Here is a 21,328-nt window from a genome sequence, read left to right as displayed (position 1 = left end):
CTCAAAGAAAGATTTTAGTACCCAGATTTCCTGCTATATACTAAAACTTTCTAACAACCAATCTTTGCAACTGCAAAGATCCATATGATATGGGCAATCCTTTTACCTTGGAAGAAGCGTGAAGATTGCTTCCCTTACCCTAAGTTTACTCACTGCCTAAGATTTTCAGTATTCAAAGAAACATAACTTAAGGAACCACTTCAGTAGCTTTGTATAAATACCACAAAGGATGTCAGAACTTACCATAGGGATTTCTGTCTCCTTGTCTGGGTGTACCTGTTGGACAACATACAAATAAGGTGATGAACATTACACAGTGCCACTACGGGGAAAAAGGTTTCATGAAAACATAAGGGACTGTGGCTACCATACTAGGTATGACAAGCATGCAGGTTAGACAAGTCATGCAGATATATATAGTTATAAAAGAGTCAAAGAATCACAGAATTGTTTGAGTTGCAAGGGATCCTTAAAGGTCCCCTGCAATGAGCAGGGACACCTACAGTTCCATCAGGAGCTCACAGTCCCTCCAGCCTGACCTTGAGTGTCTCCAGGGATGAGGAATCCACCATCTCCCTCACCTGTACCAGTGCCTTACCACCCTTTAAAAAAACTTCTTCCTTATATCCAACCTAGATCTTCCCTCTTTTAGTGTGAAACCATTTCCCCCTATCCCACCACAACAGACCCTACTGAACAGTTTATCCCACTTCCTTCTTGCAGCTCCACTAGATAGTGGAAGACTGCTCCCAGATCTCAGCCTTCCCTTGTCCAGGCTGCACAGCCCCAGCTCTCTCAGCCTGTCCTCGTAGGGAGCTGCTCCATCCCTGATCCTTTGTGCGGCCCTCCTCTGGACGCTCTCCAACAGGCCCCCGTCTCTGCTGTGCTGAGCACTCCGCCTGTGGACGCAGCGCTCCAGGTGAGGTGTCACAGCGCAGAGCAGAGGGGCAGGATCCCCTCCCTCGCCCTGCTGGCCACGCTGCTTTGGATGCGGCCATTATAAGGATTGTTTGTTCTCTCTATAAGTAGATTACATTCTAAGAAGGATATGCTCCTTCTCCAGTAATTGTAAACTTGCTTTTTTTTCCAACACAGTGACAGCTACAAGCTCACACAGCTCTGTAACATGCTAACTCCTCTTCAGTTCTTGACCCAGTGGCTTGCTGAGTGACACTGATGGGTTCTAAGGTCAGTGCCTAGAAACATCTATTGATGCATATATATTATTTTTTTTATTCTGACAAGAACTAAGAGAAACACACACCCTCCCCCCCATCTTCTCTACATTCAAAGCATCACATTTTATATGTCACGTATAAACAAAATGGCATACCAGTTAAACATTTTCACCAACTGTTCTGTTCCCAATGGCTAACAATACTTATCTTTGACAGCAAAACCTGGTACTTCCTCTTAGTAAACATCTGTTGGGTTGAAAAGGAGCTAAGTGCTTACTTCAGCTCTGACCTGGTTTCTAAAGCCAGCATTTCCCACACCTATTTCTAAAAGCCCTGCATTAACCTCAGCCCAGTCAAAAGGACTCTTCTACTACTTGGTTCTATTTGTCCCATTCTAACAGTCCTGAGGGCAGAATCTTGGGGAGGCTACAAGAAACGAACTCATGGGACTATTTCCTGTCACTCATCACAAATGTGAGATGTTAAATGATATCTGGCAGCAGAAAAGTAAGCAATATGGAACAGATCCATTTTGGGAAGTTCCAGTCAGACATCACAGAAATTACACATCTTCAGTATTACATCCAGTTCAGAGAGGCCACCCATGTCCTGTCTGTTCTCTTCAATCTCCACATTAGCCTGGGATACAACCTGCACCAGGGCTGCACAACTGTTCCATTTCTGCAGAACCAGTCTGCCAAGGAGCACAACCAACAGCTGACACAACCAACAATTCTGAGTTTTGTCTCCTTTTCAAATTCTGGAGATTTTTGTTTCTCTATTTGCATTTACTTCCATTTCTTGCAACTCAGGTAATTTTCTATCAACTAAGACCTTAATAAGGAAATATAAAGCAAGTGTATTCAGAGTCTTCAATTTCAAAAAGAAATAACTAGTTCTGTCAACACACCAATTTCTTGGCTTTGTTACTTCCAAACACAAAGTTTGAAATTCTGTTCTATATTCCTCCTCCTAATAAGTCTTTTGATTTTTTTTTTTACTCTTCATTTCTTCTTTTAATAGTATTCCAGAGAATACAATTCTGCTCTTGATCACGATTTATTCTAGCACAAAGATTAAAATACTTGGAGTGAGAATTTGGCTATTTTAAGTCCCATCTATCTAGTTGTAAGTGCTTTTTCACATTAATCCCTAGAGACTCCTCCTGCTTCAAGAATTCATCTGAGCTACATACAGTGACAGAATCTCCTCCCAAAACTTGATTTGTAGCAGTAAGCACTTGCTCAGCACACTGCTACTTCTGCCAAAGCTTACTGCATTATGTTTGTTCTTGTGATCAATAAACACCTCTTCTGCTTCGCTCTGAAGAATACACTAATTGCCAGAACACTGTATTTCTCAGTAATGCTTTAACCTAAGCCAGAAAAAGAGATGAAAGAACAAAGAGACTGAAACACAGACACTTGCAGTAGAGCACATGGTGTTAGGAAAACAAACAAACACAAAACAACCCTACAGTATGCCAGTAAGACTTCAGAACCACTGATGTACTGTTTATCAGACAGAAGTCTTCCAATTTTTCAGGTTGTTTTAGAGCCAGCTAGAGGACTTGACTACAAACTTTCCATTAGACTTCATGGGTATTGGTGTCCAGATTTTAAGTTCTTTGGAAAACACAGTCCATGAGTTTATTCAAATCAGATTTTGTCAGGAGGAAATGGGGTGAAGAAATCTGTGTGTAACAGTCTGAGGTTCATACTATCAACATAAAAACTTTTTGAACTGAAGAACTTCCCACATTAATGAAGAACTACTGCACATGATCTGTCCTATCTACATATGGCTCACATTAAAAGAAGCTTAAAAACTAAGCTGCTAGATGTTTTAGAATCAACATTTGCCTCCACACCTCTGCATCACCCCCATACACACAATTTTAATCCCCTGTATTTTACCGTGGTCACTGTGCTTTGTTCTTCTGTACACAGTGTTGACAAAGCCAGGGACGGCAGTCTGGATGAAGAGGATAATGTTGATGTATCCATTCCACTGTCCTCATTTACAGCAGAAAGATCAACCATATGGTGTCCATTCAATTCGCTAGCTTTATTCTGAGCACAGGTCTGCAAAGAGCTGAGAAAAGTGCCATTGCGGAGACAACTAGTGCTGTGAAAAGTGCTCATGAGCTTTGACGACTTCTGATCGCTCTCATCGGAGTCAAGCTTAGGAAAGGACAGGGATTTAATATTGCTCACTGAAGTGATAGGGGACAGGGACACTTTGGAAGCCAAGGACATCTTTTCACAGTTTCCCAGTTGCGGTAAAGTGATAAAGCCATTGGGTTTGTGAAGGGGCTTGAGGTCCAACGTGGCCCTTTCTATGGATGCCAAAACTTCCTGATCTTGTAACACAGACTCAGACCTTCCTTTGGGCAAGCTGTTGTCTAATAGTTGGGCAACAACTGGCCCAGTAGTACCAACATGAATTTCAAGAATGTTTTTTAATTCCTCCTTATCATCAATAGTTTTTAATTCCAGTTTGTCAAATGGGTCTTCTTCACATTCAAAATCAGCTGGGTTGAAATCTGCTTTTGGATGAGGTGGACTAAGAACTTTTTGCTTCACAGCACTGCTGTTGGCTGGAGTAGGAGTAAGAATACTATTGTGCTGCAGACTAGCAAGTATGGGGTTAATTGGTGGAGGCATGGCCTCGGGGCAAGGTCCCTCTGCGAACCCCATTCTGTTGCTGTCCTCTGGAGCAACTTTTGAGTTTGCTATTGCTTCTTCAGCCTTGCGTTCAGCTTCTTTCTGGGCAGCTTGAATTTTTTTGATATCTTCAGCCCATTCAATTGTTTTCTTTTCCAGGGAGAAGTCATACTGAGAGGAAAGGAGATGGGAAAAAATATAACTTACATAAACACGTAAGAATCACAGTCACTACTTTAACAGCAACTTAAGTAACAGAGCAAGAGCTGCATGAATTAACATAGACAGTCATTTTTTTCTCCAGCATCTCTTGTAACTTACAGACTGGCAGAACTAGGAGACACTAGAAATAGTTAATTTTGCATCTAGCAGCAAGGTCTGCTACACTCTGGATTAGAATACCATATTTTGCCTCCTTCCTATGTTTAGTTTTCCTTAAGAACTACTGATGATCACAAGTTCTCTCATCCTCTTGGGAAGAAGAGGAAATGTAGTTATTGGTAGTGTAATGCATTAGTCACACTGATGTCACACGTGGACTGTAATACCTAGATCCAGCACTAATGAACTACTTAAATTCAAGACCACTGCAGAGTATTTTTTGCATCCAAAGACCAGTACACTATTAATCAGTTCACACTAAAAGATTCCTAAAGGGTTTTACATCAATTTTACACCCACTGGCTGAAGAGGCATTGGTAGGCTCACCAGCAAAAATGATATACCGGCAACTCTGATGAGACACCAAGCTGCAGCAGCATTTTTGCCACTGGCATGGCTGGATCCTGTAAGCTTTCCTCATTTAACATCAGCTCCTACAGGGCCGGGTTAGCATAGAGAGACATTTATATAAACTATCACTATTGACTGCATGAGCCACTGTAGTGGCCAAACAGAGTACAAAGTTCTAAACAGACTGAACATATTTACAGCTTTAGTATCTTATTAACACCAAACATCTTTAGTGCCCTCTAAACTATGAGAGAACATTTAGAGAACAAAGCCTATGAGCTATGTGCAGGGTGTAACCTACCTGTGACTCACAAAAATTACAATCTGCTTACCAGAATGATGTCACATAACCAAACAGGACTACTCTTGCAACAGCACTGCAAGGTCCTAGCTCAAAAGAGCAATACATCAGGAAGGTTTGCTATGCCTTTGCTAGGATTTTCTGAGACTCACTATGTTGCATCATATCCTATCTATAGCGGGCTCCAGTGAAAACCTGGAGATCTGTTATCTCAGCTGTACACTGAAGAGTCTTCCCTTCCCTTGGATCTGAGGCTCTAAAAAGGAAGATACACTATTTACCAACATAGTGATTTTGAAAAACTCATTAGCAGATGCGCTAGGTTCTATTAATTTCATATTCTTTGCTGTCTGAGCAGTTCAACTATATTTCCAGGACCATATCCCGCACTTGAAGATTTTTGCTTACGTATGAGTCATGTACCTAAAAGACTTGGAAGAAATCTGTACCAAACTGTAACCTCTCTGCTATACGGCTGGTGTAGCATTTCTGCTCAGAACTGCACAAAGGACAGGAACTGGAAACTTGTTCATGCCATTACTTTGAGCATCCACAAAATACAGCCATACCTGTTACCTTCAAAAAGCATTCTATTAACATTCATAAAATGAGGACAATTCTTCCTCTTAAAAAAATACTACTTAATTTTAGCAATATCAGGGTAGCATTTAAATCTTTAACCAAGACACAAAAACATAGTTCATTTTGGAGTAGATACAAGAAAATAAATATAATTAGGCTTTTTTAACTGATAAGCAGAATTTTTTTTTACATGGCTTACCATGCAAAATAAGTTTTTTAACTTACTATACATTCCAGCAGATCTTCTGCTACTACTGGCATAAGATGTGCCACTACAGCATACCTATTAAAAGCAATTTGCAGCATTGTACGTGGAGGACCCCACGAAGGCAAAAAAACATCACTTACCTGGGCTTCTCTGACAAGCTGAAAAGAATCAGGCAGGCAGAAACCAATAGGTAATCCAACCTTCGCAGGGGTTTTAAATTTGTCTCCTATCTTAAATGGGACATCATCAAGATAGCTGAAAGGCCCTAAAATCAAAAGAAGTTTTATGAAAAACCTCAGCATTTCAATTTACTCCTCACATTTCTGTATTTGGAAGCAATTCTTCCTCTGTTGCCACAGCTACATCAGGTGAAGGCAATTCAGCTCAGAGGAAGTTGTGTCATCAGAAACACATTGAATCTGTTTTGATTTCATTGCTTCAATTTTGTTCTTTACAAAGAACATTCTAGTCCTTTACTTTTTTGCGTTTTTACAATAACATAACAACTGAGCAGTTGCTGAAGTTAATATTCCAGCATCTGAACTTCCCTTGTGACAAGCCTAAGCCTACACAAGCAGATTCTGAAGCTCTCCTGAACACTGCATTTTGCTACACCTCTGTAGAAGGAGCCATTGCTTTTTGCCACATTCAAAACACGCTTTAGGATGACCCAACTCTCGAGTAGCTAGGAAAAAATAGTTTTGGCATACAAGTAGAAGTAGCATTTGGACAAAAGCAGTCACAAGAGCAAAGTAGCTCAATGATTGGCTTTAACACAAACACAGAAAAGTACCTTAAGACTATTTAGTAATTTTCATTTTCCAAATGAGGCGATCTAATTTGATTCACTACCCAATTCATGATCACTCTAATGAGGCCTTATTTTGGCTTACTTCCATGGTCCTCCATCTGTGCTTGATGTCTGTCACTTACATACGGTGTTTAAAAAGCTTTTTAGGACAGAAACTTTCTTCAAGCATCCTACAAATCACACAAGGCAGAGTCATCAACAACTCAAACTCCTCCAAGAATCCAGAGGTTTAAAGGCTTCTTTTCCACAAGCTACTTTGAAATGTACTAGAGAGCCCACATCATTTGAAAGTAACTTTGCTTTGAATGATATAAATCCAATCAGACATAAGTGGCAACATCTAGGATGCTGTTCAGTGACTAGCCTCTTGCTCAGTGAGCTGTGCCTTGCCATTTTTATCTGACCCATTTTCATACTTGGATGACAGTTCAAGTACTATTTGTGTTCCCTCACTGTTGACTCATCTACAGTAACACAGCCACAAGCTCCAGGAGGACAAGCAGCTTTTGAAAACAGGAATATCCTGTTAATTTGGAGTTACATGTTATTACATGCTGTCATCAAGTGAACTTTGATACTATGCACTGCACTGGCTGGTCCCGGAGTCCTGCTAGGACATAAGTGGCTCTTCCTCCAGCTTTGAAACCCCCAGGCTGAATAACCACCTGTACCACCAAAACAAGAAGAAAGGGACCCCACGCACTATGTGTTACTATCTTCACTGACCGTTAATAAGAACCACACATTCAAGTAAGGCACAGCATGACATCCATACCACACCTCAATGGCCAGTAATACTATGACATTCAAGCAGTCTCTGATTTGATTATTTGAGAATCTGGATATGACAGAGTGTGTTTATGCACAAGGAGGAACTCGTGCTGCCTTTGAACTGTAGTTGTAAATTATGGCTGACTCAGAGACAACCACATCTCCAAACTGCTGAGAGCCCAGCTTGGTAACTACCATGCCCCAGTTAGTCCCACCAGCACTATTCTGCTCTAGCAGAGATTACTCCAGCATGCAAGTGAAGCAGGATTACCTCTTTGCACCACTCCCACAGCCCAAATTGCACAGTATGCAAATAAGTGTCTTACTAGAGGCATTAACACAGCAGGTGGTAGATACCTCCCCTTACACAGCGTTCTTGTTTGCCTGAAATAGGCACTAGTCATTGTGGTGTTTATACAGAAACTTCATTTGTTTTAGCACAGTAGAAAAAAAAACTAGAAACACAGACTAGATTATCTGAACTGACAGCTGTTCGTTTAACCTCAGTAGCTAAGCTAAGGAGAAAACTTCCCAGTGCTTCCTAATGTGATAGTTTTCTAATACATAGGTACAATCTTGTCTTGAACACCACTCAGCTACAAGGATATCAAACAAGAAACACTAAATATTCTGGACATTTTGACAATGAACAGTCCATAATGCTAAAAGTCCTCCTGAAGTGAAATGTTGAAGCACACAGTACTCAATTTGTTCCAAGACAGAACAGCACTAGTCTAGCTAACTTAAAAACTGAGCAGTAAGCAAAGAATCCTTTTTTTCAAACAGATGACCATACTGTCTAAACACTGATGGGTAAGGACACAAACAGCAAATTTAAAACGAGCAGAACCTCCATATACTATGTAAACAAGCCATTATGTCAATGGTTTAAGCAAAGCCATCGAGGTTTTCTAACTGTTGTTTCATAAGCACGTTAGCGCCTTCATCTCGTTTAAGGGCTTTACGACATGCTGAGGGAGGGCTCTGTGAGAACAGCCCCAGTAAAACAGTAGCTGCTTGACTGCTCTCTGATGCCACACACTATATGGGCACTCCTGGACCAAGGAACTACTGCTGTGAGAGATAGACTTCTGTCCACTTCAATAATGCAAAAACTGCCAGCTAACTCATAGAAGCAGTGTGACAGCATGAGAACAGTTCAGATAAAGTGCAGTTACCAGTAATGAATTGGAAACTGTTTTGAAACTAACCTAGTTTTAGTGGTCGCACAAACTAAGGTTATGTGATTTTCAGAAACTGGATTTAAAAGTTTTTAAACTGTACAGAGTAAGCAACAACACAACAGCAACATTATCTTAATATAACCTGTCCTTTTGCATATCAGATGAGAGCTGCACTTCTGGATGCCACTCTTATTAGAACGTAAGCTTGAACTTCCAGTTATCCAGATGACAAGATAGCACATGGAGTTACATCTTATGCTAAGTTACAAATCGCCCTTCAAGTGAGAAAAAAAAAAAGTGTTCTGTTCCAGCCTCTTCCCATCTGCACAAGGTTCTGAGAAACCCGTTCTAGGTGGCCCAGCTTGAGCAAAAGGTCTGGAAAAGATGATCTCCAAAGCTCCTGGCAAAGCTCAGCTATTCTGTGATTTAACCTCCTGAATTCAGCCCCTAACTCTCAGTACACAGCTGAACAATAAGTACAAGAGATCCATCAACTTAGTTGACCAATTTCAGCTTGTCACAGAACCCGAGCTGAAGGCAGATGAGGAGATCAGAATGCAGCTGCTGGACTAGATGCTTCACACTAAGTCAAAATTCAATTAGTGGGATTGATTCTTCCCAACTATGGAAAAGAGTGAAAAAATTGCCTTGCTGATTTTCCAAGAAATAAGCCAAGAAATCTGTTCCACTATTCAGAACCAGTACTGTGACAGAGTTAAGCATATCATTAGGAACAGAGGGTACACAGGAAGTCAAGTTAATTAGCCATGGTACAGCATCACCTGTTTTGATCTTACTACTCTGAATACAGGGGCATGTTCCACCAAACTGCACTGTTTTAAGAAACATTTAAAACAGGCTTACTACCATCTCTGAACAGGGTCTCTTCTAGCCTGGTTTAGGAAGCAGACAGATCCAAAAGACCAGCAGTCCAGAGAACAGCAGCTGAAGAGCTGGCAGTTATCTAATAATGAAATAAATTGCCACAACAACAGAAGCAGCCATCCAAAAATCAAGTCCTTTATGTATATTTAAATTAATCTAAATTTACTACATACCTCAATTTCATGCTTGCAAGATAGAGCAATATGCTCAGGAGAAAGAAGAATGCCTCTGGATCCTATTCTCAGAAAGACTACCCTGAAAAATCAAGGCTGTTTCTCCTGACACAAAATATTCTTCCTACAACAATCATGTTAGACATTTCATTTGAGCCTCCCAGTGCAGCTTTTATTTTCTTCTTTTAAGGATCTGCATTATATATAACAAACTGAATTTAGGTATCTAAGGAAATAAGAACCCTTTCAAATCTATATCCCATTTTCTAAGAGTAACATATGTACAAGAAAGTAATTCTTTATAAAGCCAAACATCTGCATGATATCACACATCTCAGACATAGACAAAAATCTCTTCTTCACTTATCTAGCTCAATAGCTTGCAGTTATGCAAGTCCAGTTTAGGAATAAATTCGCTGCTAAGAAAAAAACAAGCACAATGCTACATTAAAAGCTTTACTTTAATCCAACTGTTCACTTGACTTTCGTAAGAATAAGCTGCAGATTAGTGACTGCTTCAGTGATCTTCATATCAGTACCATAATTACAGTTCACCTTTCATACTGAAGGGGATTCTTGGGGAAGTATTAGTCTGCCGTGAGTGGAGGGTGGGGGTAATGGAGGATAATCAGCAGCTTTATTTCAGTTTAACTAGAGAACGGGCACAGCATCAGCCAACAACTATGCAAGGAGGAAGCCAAGGCACTTCATTTACAACAAAAACCTCATCTGAGGCTGAACAATTAGTCTCTGTGGCCTTTCTAAGCCAAGGCTCTAGTCAGCAACAATACTAAGATTCATCTGATTGAAAGATAACAAATTCCACTCACCGTGAGAGTCGGATCCCAACTTCTTAGAAGCCATTTAGAACCTGAAAAATATTTTAAAAAAGCTTTAGCAAATTTATACATACTGTGTTGCATAATCCTATGCAGCTATATAGTCTTATCTCTGGATTACAGGATACGCCGCTGACACTTGCTATGTTTATCCTATTGCCAAGATAGATAGCCAAACTTATTTTATAGTGTCAATAATTAAGACAGTAATTTAGCCTAGGGTCTGACAATCTAAGAGGCAAAAAAGAAAAAAAAAGGCAAGAAACAGCCAGATGAATTAGGAAGGCAGAGTTCTAGGTCACAGTACTCAGAAGTTGCTCCTTCCCAGACCCAGTGAGCAAGCACAACCTGCCTCCCCTGCAGGGCTATTAAGAATAGCTTTTCCTACTGGAAATACCACACTGATCCTCTTCGGTTTAATCCCTGTTGCTCTAAAAAGGGATACTATGACATTTGGTATGCAGAGCCTGTCAGACAACACAGCTTGTCCAGACACAGTGGGTAAAACACATATAACTGTACACAATGCTGGTACACAGAAACTGGTAGCAAGATAAAGTTTTCAAATATGCACAAGGAAGCAGTGGTAACATTTTTCATTCGGTACCCACAAAATTTCATTAATAACTTTTTTGAGAAGTTGATAAAGCAAATACTTCATGATTAAGGGGTTAAAAGAGTGTTCAGGCAGCACGTAACACAGAGCTTTTTGAAGCTCTTTTTTTTTTTTTTTTTAACTAGAATGAGCTGCAGTATATTGCTGATCAGTCTGCTAAAGCTCCAGGATGCTTGTGGTGCATTCAATAACAGATCTGCTTCTTTTGCTGCACTAGAAATATATCACAAGATCTTTCTTAAAACACCACAGTATAACTCCCTGAATAACTCAATCTAAGTCCTCCTTTGATGCTATGTATGACATAGGATCAGAGCTGCTGTTTCTGAAGTCCTCCAGCTAAGAGACTGCAGCACCCAACAGGCGTTCTTCACGAAAATGGAATTAACAGCATACTCCCACCAGCAGCCAAAAAGCACTCCAACCACAACATGGAACAGATCTGACTTTCACATTCATCATCCCCAAACAAGGTCCCGTTCTTCAAGTTTCTCTTGTAGATTCATAAGAACGTTATCCTCACAGACATTCCCCTAAAGAAAGGGGTGTCTAAAGATGCTTAACTGCCTCCAGGTAGCAACTGACACATTTGGGATCAGGTTGAGACAGTTTCAACTGTTATCAGCAAACAGAACCATTAGGCACTGCACACAGTAATGCTGCAATAGGTTCCCAACCACATTTTGTCATCTCTTCAGGAAAGTGGGTTTAGTTAAACTAGTATCTCTCGAGTAATCAGATTTGGTAGGCTATCTAGCCCATTACAAGCATTTTTCTGCTCCCTCTTGCCACCTAGAAAAAAAAATACATATTTGCAGCCAGTTACAAGTTTGAGGGTTACTGAGGTGACAGCTGTGCTTCTGGGTTTGCAGTACCTTGGCCTGGTCAAAGCTTTTGCACTGGGCACGAAAGGCCTGCTTATCTTTATTACTGCTCTTTCAGAAATCAGGATTTGCTTCCAAAGATTTCCTCCAACTCATCCCTGCAGCTCTACTACTGCTGCCTTTCATCTCCAGACACTACGAGATGCTGAAGGGTATTTGTGGTTGGGGCACATGGACATACAGATTTTGGATACTTCATTACATGTTTTAATTTAACAGAAAGCCCACTCTACTATAAGAAGGGATTTTCAGCATCTTTCCTGGGTGACAGAAAAGCCTAGGATTAAAAGTTTGTTACATACTTTTAGGTCTTCTTATAGAGACCTACAAGCTTTCTTATATAATTCCACAATTCCTTAGCCCCAATCCCTTATTCATGGTTCCAGTTAACCCTTGGTTCTAGTTAACCCACTGGAAAGAAGATCAGGGCTACAAGTGTCTGAAAGTTCTAAGCAATTCTGACTTCAGCAGCTACTGAAGTAGTCTAGTATTAACATACTGTCAAGAAAAGCCCGTATTTTACTTAATCACCTTGAGAAAGTCCTAAAATCATGACAGACAAAAATAGAGTAGTAGAACCGAGAATGAGGAAAGAGAACCTTAGAAACTGAAGACAGAAGGGAACACAGGAGAGAAAACAAAACACATGCAAAAGAGCTGTCAAGACAAAACTGATGATAGAAAAAACTGGCACAGAGATAGGAGACAAGCTGGAAAGCTTGAAGAAACAATTCCTGGTGGATGAGAAGCTGGACATGACGCAGCACTTGTAGCCCAGAAGGCCAACTATATCCTGGACTGCATTAAAAGAGGAGTGGCCAGCAGGGAGAGAGAGGTGATTGTCCCCCTCTGCTCAGCTCTTGTGAGGTCCCATCTGGAATGCTGAGGTCTGGCCTGGTGCCCCCAGCAAAAGACAGACACAGAGCTCTTCAAACAGGTCCAGAGGAGGGCCACTAAGACGATCGGAAGGCTGAAGCACCTCTCCTGCAAAGAAAGGTTGATGGAACTGGGCTTGTTTAGCTTGGAGAAGAGAAGGCTTCAAGGAGACCTCATTGTGGCCTTCCAATATTTGAAGGGAGCGTAGAAACAGGAAGGGGAAAGGCTGTTTGTGAGGGTGGATAATGATAGGACAAGGGGGAATGGTTCTAAATTGAGACAGTGGAGGGTTAGGTGAGATATTAGAAGGAATTTTTGCACACAGAGGGTGGTGACACACTGGAAGAGGTTGCCCAAGAAGGTTGCCCGAGGAGGCTGTGGATGCCCCATCCCTGGAGGCATTCAAGACCAGGCTGGATGTGGCTCTGGGCAGCCTGGTCTGGTGGCCGGTGACCCTGCACATAGCAGGGGGTTGAAACTCAATGATCATTGTGGTCCTTTTCAACCCAACCCATACTATGCTTCTAGGAAGGACATGTAGAGACTAGCAAGAGAATGTCAGATGCAGGTGTACAACTGAATCAAAGCCAGTAAGCACAATCTCTGCCTCTGAAGTTAGGTGCATCTGAACCACCACTCTGCAGCACTGGTTTTACTAAGGTTAATACAATCCACCTACTGCCACTGACCATATCAGGCCACAGTCCTGCTCTGCTATATCAGCATGATTCAGAACAACTGCTTTTGAGATCTTAGAGATGAGTTTTCAAACATCTCCTGCTTCTTGCACAGGTAATCATGCTGCATGGATACGAGTTTCCTTGCACGAGAGAAAGAAGATGCTCCTGACAGTCTACCTGGCACATCACCACTTAAACTCTTAAGCTCTTTCACTGCATGAAAGAAACAATACCAAAGAACCAGGCTCATCAACAGATGAGAAAAATAACAGAAATTAATTGCCACCAAGAGCGACTCATGAGGAGATGCTGGGAAGTTCTGTTTTATTGTAGTTACTTCCATATTCCATTTACTCTCTATTCCCGTCTACATTCCTTTTCTTCTGAAAGAGCTCAGACTGGAAAGTTTCATACAACATTTTGAAAGTTCTACTCTAACTACTAATTTCAGTGTAAGTCAAAGGCTATGGCCAGTGTCAAGATTCCCTATGTAGTTTTACACAACACTTACAGATTTAGACAGTGCCTGTTGCTAAGATAAAACAAGATCTTCATACTAGAGCTTTCTATCTATGCATGTTAAATAATTGCTATACAATTGAGATCCCTTATGTGGGCTGACAGTAAAAAGCTGATGACAGAAGTTCAGCACAGAACAAAACAGGTCTGGCTTTCAGATACTGCAGTTTGCAAATTGATGACATTACCTCCAAATCTGCAGATGTTTCTGCTTTATACCTCCAGCAGCTCTGCAAACAGTAAGCCTAGTAAGCTGCAGAGTACAGTAAGCTCACTTTTATTACATACAACAGCACTGAGCCACTGAAAGCAGTTCTTTGGATCAAGCCATTTTAAAACCAGATATGACACTTTTCATTCAATTTCCAATGGCCACGGTTAAAACAAATCTAGTGACATGTCTTCATCTTACAGGATACAAGTGGTCATAATATGTTAAACCAAATGCAGAATAGAAATTACAAAGAGAATAATAGAGTGTATGGGGGCAGGGATAAGATATCCCTGAAGCATACAGACCCCACATTTCAACCACCTAAGCATTTTGACGAAAGATCTTGAATTTGAAAGACAGTCTGTAACATCAAATTAATTTAGCTTGTTATATTCAGGGCAGCGATTGAAGGGCAAAGGGGACAGGAAGTAATAGAGCAGTACTTTAAAATATATATGTATGTTTAGAATGCATTAATGGGAAGGACAGGGAGAAAAGAGCCCCTGAAGAGTAGGTCTATCTGCACATCATGTTACCAAATTATGAGACAACACTCTTTAGTAAAGGCAATAACATCCAGTAAGGGCTGCTACATGCAGATGCTGAATAGCATCTTCCTAACAGTGACAAACATTAGGAGAAATTGATTCTTTAAATTTTTCAGTAGCTTAGCATAACATAGGGGGCAATCAGACCGTCTGCTTCAGTATCATCAGTCAAGGGGAACTTAAATTGGAAGACAGCTCTCTTCCAAACAAAAAAGTATTGCATCTCTCATTTTGCTGTTCCATATGCGTTCACTGCATTAACATCAGACAATCACAGTTCAGTAGCAATCCTTCTTTAAGATTCCACTTTGCTCATTAAAGACACTGCTCTTGTCAAAAACACATACTGTTTGAAATGGTTAATTCAAATATAAATATTCAAATATTCAATAAAAAAAGGACTTAATGCTCATAACTAATAATACAGTCTTATTGTGCTTTTTAAGATTCCGACTGTGTATTTGGGCTGCAAGGCAGTTTGCCACAAATTTCACTCAGAAATAAGGGAAAGCTCTACAATAGCTGGGAAAATGATCCAGCACTTATATGACCAGTGAGGGCTACAGTAATCTCACAACACAGTAAGGAAACAAAATCTAAATTTGATAAGCAGGGCAACTGCTTTTAATTAATATTTCCCTATATCTAAAGCTTTAGGTAGCAAATACCTAACACTTCTGAAAACCTGAAATCCAGGTGAAAAGCATCTAAAAGCCTGTACCAAATTCAGCTAGTTTGGATTTGTTGACACATGACTTGACACCACTATGAACAAATTATATCCTTAACAGTAATCTCAGCACAGCTAGTGCCAAGCACATGTATTAACTTCTGTAGCTAATGCATTTAAGAAGAAAGCCAGCATTTCAATGTAACCCTTCTCATGTTAGTTAGAAAGAAGGCTATTAGTTTCAACAAAATACTGCACCTACCCTGTTTCGGTAAACACACATGAAAAAATTTTGGAGTGTCCTGTACGTCTAGAATGCATGTCCAGAATCCAGAGCAGCTTAAGCTAATTAAAATGTTGCTCTCCTTGTTGCAGTGATATTTCAATATGCAACAAGCTAGCTATGAAGTACTTGAATATTAATACTTCAGCCTCTTCTTAATTATGAATGAGGTGTGCTAGACATTCTTCCTATGCTATCAACATAGCAGTGACAGAGCTGTTTTACTTTTCTACAGAACTCCCTTTTTAATATCTGTGCAGTTTTGAGCTTCTTATGTTCTTTGATCAAGAGAGGTATACAAATAGTTGATCTTTTATTACCTAAAAAGGTTCAACATGGTGCACAATGCCAGGACCTGCTCTCAGTGCCAACACAATAATTCTGTTCACACTGCAGAAAGTTATTTGTATTCTTTTCATCAACACTAACCAAGACTCAATGTGTTTTAGCACTACAACAACTGACTGCTATTAAAAAAAAAAAGTATTCCAAAGAAAGCTATATTCCTGCTAGTTTTTCTTGTAAATGTTTGTAATAAAAGTGGCAAAATTTATTGCCACTGTTCCTTTTTGGTTAAAAATTTGGTGAAAAAAATTCTTATGGAATTACTCAAGCAAAGCAGATGAAAACAACAGCAAGAAATTAAAAGGACAAAAGTTTTAAAAACCAGCTATCTGCTAGCAGTTAAAACAGCAGTTGCCATTTTCATATGTTAAAACTTCAGTAAAATACGTGTGCATTGTGTTGCACAAGAATAAAGGGAACAGTGTTAGACTGCATATTCACCAATTCTTCCTCTTATACCCTGGTCACATGCACTACCCACTCTCACCATACACTTAGTATTCCCTCAGCAAAACTCAGCATGTTACTGACAGAAAGCATTCTGTTGAATGAATCATTCCACCTACAAACAGCCCTGCCTGCCCTGTACAACGCAGGCTAAAATCTTGTGTGGAAGCCACTGCTTCACATCTTGACTGCACCCCCAGCCCAAATAGCCTAAATACACAAGGCCACCAAAAGCCTCCTCCTGTTCCCTGTAGGACTGCTCCCACAGTGTGGTTAACACTGCTAAACTCTCCCAGCCACCTGACATCATTGCTTTCCACATAGAGGCCTCATTTTTCTCAGCTATGAGAGCCACATTCTGAGGATCCAAATTCCCTGCACACTCACTAAATTTAGAAGCCACCATTTAAAGCTTCCACCAAGCTCTCAGCATTGCCTTTTCCAAGAAACACTTCTATTCACCACCAGAACATCCATTTTTCTCTCACTGATTACACATGCTGCACAAGAGAAGACACTTAAAATTTTCAACCACTGAAGTACCTAAGAGCCCATTGCAGAGCTGTTTTGCAAACCACACAGCATCTAGCCTTCCAGCAAATTAAGCTTATGAGAGAAGGGTGAATGCCATGACCAGTGCCACCACTGTGACATCCTCCACATTTTCGCACAACTTCTTTGGTTTTAAGTCACTTATTCCACTAATCAAGATATCACATTGGTACAGTTTCAGCTTTGAGTGCAAACTCATTTTCTCATTAGCCAGTAGGTATTTATCTTCCTTCAATCCTTCTTATCAAGGCAGAGACAAGATAAGCATCTACAGAAAAATCCAGATGAAAAGATCTTAGGTTCTGCTGTGCTGCAGGACTTACAGACAGGGAAAAAACTGATTATTGTTCAAGGTGAATGCTCCCTTCAGTGATCTTCACAAGTGTCTTTTTGTTTCAGCAGGGATGGAATTGTTTTCTTCAGAGCACCTGGTATGATGTGCTGTTTCAGTTCTAAGAAAAAAACAAAGTAGGTAAACACGCCAATGTTTATATTTGCTGCTAAAAGGTACTATACAGAGCCAAGGCCATTCTCTGAGAAACACCCACTTTTTTTTTCCCCCTATTCTCTCCCCCATCCCACTGGGAAAGGGGGAAGTGAGCAAACAACTGTGTGGTATTCAGCCATTTGCAGGTTTCAGCCATAACAAGTTCACTCCACTGAGGTCTAAACAGTGCCACACTACTTCTCAAATTAAAGAGAAAGAGGAGAATAACAGACTGAAATATAAGCGAATCACGCCACTAAAAAAAAATGGCCCATCACAGTGGGGCAGAGAGCAGTACGAAGGCACTTACTGGTTTTGCAAACCTAGACCACGAACAAATGAATTCTGGGGCTAATGTTGACTAGAAGACTGCACTTCACTACAAACACAATCATCTTTAAGTCACAAGCATACAAAAACCAATAATATCAGTTCTTATTTAGACAACGCTCAAATGTTTTCTTTCCAAACAGAGTGCCAACTTAGTCTGCTTTCATTTTTTTTTTTTCCAAGCCAGTTCAGTTAGGACTGAATGCCACTAGAAAAAATAATCCAAAAGCAAAATGACATCAGTAATCAACACTGAATTAAATCCTGCTACCACAAGTTGCGTTTTAAACAAATAGGTTCCACTAGCTTTGATTAAACATGGAATAAACGTGTAACTTCATGAAGAGTAGAAAATGATTTTAAAAGTGAATGCTTACACCTCATTTGCTTCTTGAAGAGGCTTGCTAACTTGACGAAAGAGTGAAGTTCATAGCAAAGATTCTGTCTTGCTCTATAGAAACCCACAGGACAGAAGTATCACCACCTGGTACCAAAAATAAACACTGACACATAAAACCAGCAGTAGACATCAGAACAGACCCAGCAAAACAGTGTTGCCCACACTAATTACACTTCTGGAGTTAAACTCATCTGGAGCACAGGAATTTAAGCTATCTTCTCTAAGTTTGTCTAGCACAGAAAAGTAGAAGTTTAGCTTTGTGCAGAGTCCAACTGAGACGGTTCTCAGCCACAATAGTTGCTTTATTACAAAAACAGAGTACAGGTCAAGGATCTGCTCTGCATGTTAGAAAACTTCAGTCAGTGGCTTGGCTCCCTGAAAGTCCCATGCTCCGGTCCTGAAACAGAGTCCTTCCTTGCAATGCTGCAGTTTGAACTTAAACAGGAAAGGCCTCTAGATTTAGGACTCTGAGTGGAAATAAGGCTCAGTCTATAGTCCAACAACAGACCAAAGAGTTCAGGGAAGGAAGCCACATGCAACAGGAAGAAGATTCAGCACATCTGTGCAACTGCCACAGCTGAGCTTACTCATGGTTAAGATGCTAGCAGCTGTCACCCTCTGAGAAAGAGCTGAGCCTGTCCTTGAGACATGTTTCAGTAATGCTTCAGTTGCTAAACTCACCTTCACATGCTCAAGAGGAATGAAAAATGGAAAAGAAACCATAACCACTGAAATACACTGCTGTCCAATGAAGTCTGAAAGGACATTCATACCATCCAGAACCAAATACCCTTACACACACATTTTCAATTCACTACCTTTACCTCAAACAGAAAATCATTTTGTCTCCAGCACCATATCATTCTTGAACACTTCAAAACAGTTTTACTCCCAATTAAATGCACTGAACACAGCCCTGTTTTGTAGGTATGAGGAACAGGGAACAAATACGTAACTGCATGCCCACAGTTATCCTGCTCTGTTTGTGCCAGAACACAACTCTCATTTCCTGAATCCTACATCCACAACTATCCCCAGGAATCTCTCTGCTTTTTCTCCATTTTGGTCCAATACCTCTGCCCCACCATCTTCTGTATCAAATCACTCATCCAGTTTTCCATCTTACTATAAAAAGTTTAAAGGATGTTCTTCTGGACTGATAACATGAAACAGGAAATTAGAAATTAAGTTTGCGCTACCCCAAACTCATTTAAGTTTGCAATTTTGTTTTACACCATCTCCAGTCTGGTTGGGTGGTAGAAGACATTTAATATAATAAGCATTTCAGCAGCATTGCTAATGAGTACAACCTCTCAAAACACTTAAAGAAATGAATAACTGAATGGAAATGGCTCATTTTAAATTCAAAAGAAGCCCTCAGAGATGCATTAGCTTCATTTCCTCAGGACATTTTGACAGATCTGACTCAGCTGCATCAATCCAGCCTTATTTTTATACAGCTAGATGGACTAGATTGCTGGATGAGATTGCCACATGACCATCCAACAGTACTATCCACAGCTTTTCCTCTTCAAATGTCCAACAGCAACAGAACAGCAGCAATATGAGACTGATAACAATATGCAGATCTCGTCATTGAACCACCATTACTTAAAACGAAAAAAAAAGTGGAAAGTCTATACGAGTTGACCATTCTTCAACTGAGATGATAACCTGAAAATCAGTCTCTTTTACTAACCCATGCCCGATTCAATGCAGCAAGTAAATCCAGTGCTGCCTAATAACAGAAGCACCACATTCACATTGCTGTAATAATGTCAAATTACAGAGAAGGTTTGTAATAAAATATACACACAACTTCTCTCTCAATTTGGAAGAGAGTCTCCATATTGCCGGATGGAAGCAGTTTATACAGAATACTGCCAAATCCCTGCACTGAACTCTTGAATATTTCAAACATCTACTTCCTGGAGAGCAAAGAGCAAGAGAACCAGAATTTTTTCATCAGCCCAATACTGCAACACAAATAAAACACCCCAAAAGAGTGGCAGACCTTCCAAATTTATTTTTATAGCATAGTATGTGCATTCAGACATTAAAAGGATGACATTAAGTCACACAAACAGCTGTAGTACAACCATTTTGCCTGCTGAACATGCATTTCATCCCTGGCTCCAAAAGCAGCTTAGACCACCTGGCTGCTCACAAAGTCGGCTCCTTTACCTTAGTCTCACTTCACTTACTGTATATCACACAACATACTTATGGGTTCTTGTAAGCTGTAAATACTATGACATTTCCAGTTGCACATCTTCAATTTGAAACACCATTTCACATTTCCATTTGCGCTTGAATTTACAAGCTTTCCCTTTGCAAATAAAGCCAAATCAAACATTGTTACCTTCAAGCAACAAACTCTTTACTGTCTCTATTTGCCCTTGCTTTGCAAAGAAGTCACATGAACAAGCTCAGGCATTCAGCAGTCTAGAAATATGTTATATGCATTTACAGTGCATACAACATAAATATATGCATAAATTACAGTGATTTAGCAGTCAGCCAAAGAACTCTGGGCAAGTTACAGAAATCACGCACTAAACTCCCTTCTGCAAACAAGAAGGAAGCCAGTTTTTAAAGAAGCTAAAAACCACCCTCTGTCAAGATACAAGCTAACACTACTTCTTTCACAGAAAGTTCACTCACTTAAAGCAATAGCATTTTGCATCCCTCAGCATTTCTGAACCATCTGAGACAGTCACTTTAACGCTGTATGAGACTCTCTACTATTTCTAAGAGTTCTGAAAGGCATCCCCTCTCTCTCCAAAGTCTGATAGTGATACAGATCAAAAATGGCAACATGAACACTGACTGGTTCAAACTTGATAAAATAATTTTCTTACCCAAACATTTTCTTTAAGTTATCCCTCAGCACAGTATCTGGAAGGTGGCACTTCAAATAGCTACATGGTTAGATGTAAATTAATTGCAAAGTCCTACCAGCCAATGACCACTGACAGAGTTACAGCTACTTTAATAACTAATCTTGGTTAATAAGGAGCTCAGAAATCTCAAAGGGATGTATTAATTACAGAAATCTGCTATCTTAAATCATGATGGTTCATTACTCTTTGAAAACTAAAATGTTACTTTGTACTACCATTGTTTTTCCATACATTTCCACTCCTA

General features: G+C 40.1%; 1 protein-coding gene across 5 annotated transcripts in view; it reads right to left on the bottom strand.

The window, feature by feature from the left end:
* The window catches only part of UBAP1 (ubiquitin associated protein 1), a 36,387-nt gene that overhangs the window by 9,699 nt on the left and 5,360 nt on the right, over window positions 1-21,328 (bottom strand). For 4 of the 5 annotated variants that reach the window (XM_019611862.3, XM_010728351.4, XM_085213868.1 and 1 more), the window contains exons 2-5: window positions 10,322-10,362; window positions 5,808-5,932; window positions 3,095-4,015; window positions 244-276 (exon numbers count right to left, since the gene is read on the bottom strand). In XM_019611862.3, coding sequence (XP_019467407.1) covers window positions 244-276; window positions 3,095-4,015; window positions 5,808-5,932; window positions 10,322-10,355 — 1,113 coding nt within the window. In that variant the 5' untranslated portion in view covers window positions 10,356-10,362. Of the gene's footprint in view, window positions 1-243; window positions 277-3,094; window positions 4,016-5,807; window positions 5,933-10,321; window positions 10,363-17,287; window positions 17,417-18,158; window positions 18,266-21,328 lie in introns of those variants that run through there. The other variant, XM_010728352.4, reaches the window with a different exon arrangement.

Source organism: Meleagris gallopavo, chromosome Z (assembly GCF_905368555.1).
Source record: "Meleagris gallopavo chromosome Z, MGAL_WU_HG_1.1, whole genome shotgun sequence".
Taxonomy (NCBI): Eukaryota; Metazoa; Chordata; class Aves; order Galliformes; family Phasianidae; genus Meleagris; species Meleagris gallopavo.
Note: the sequence above shows the minus strand (reverse complement) of the source record. Positions and strands in the feature narration are given on the sequence as shown.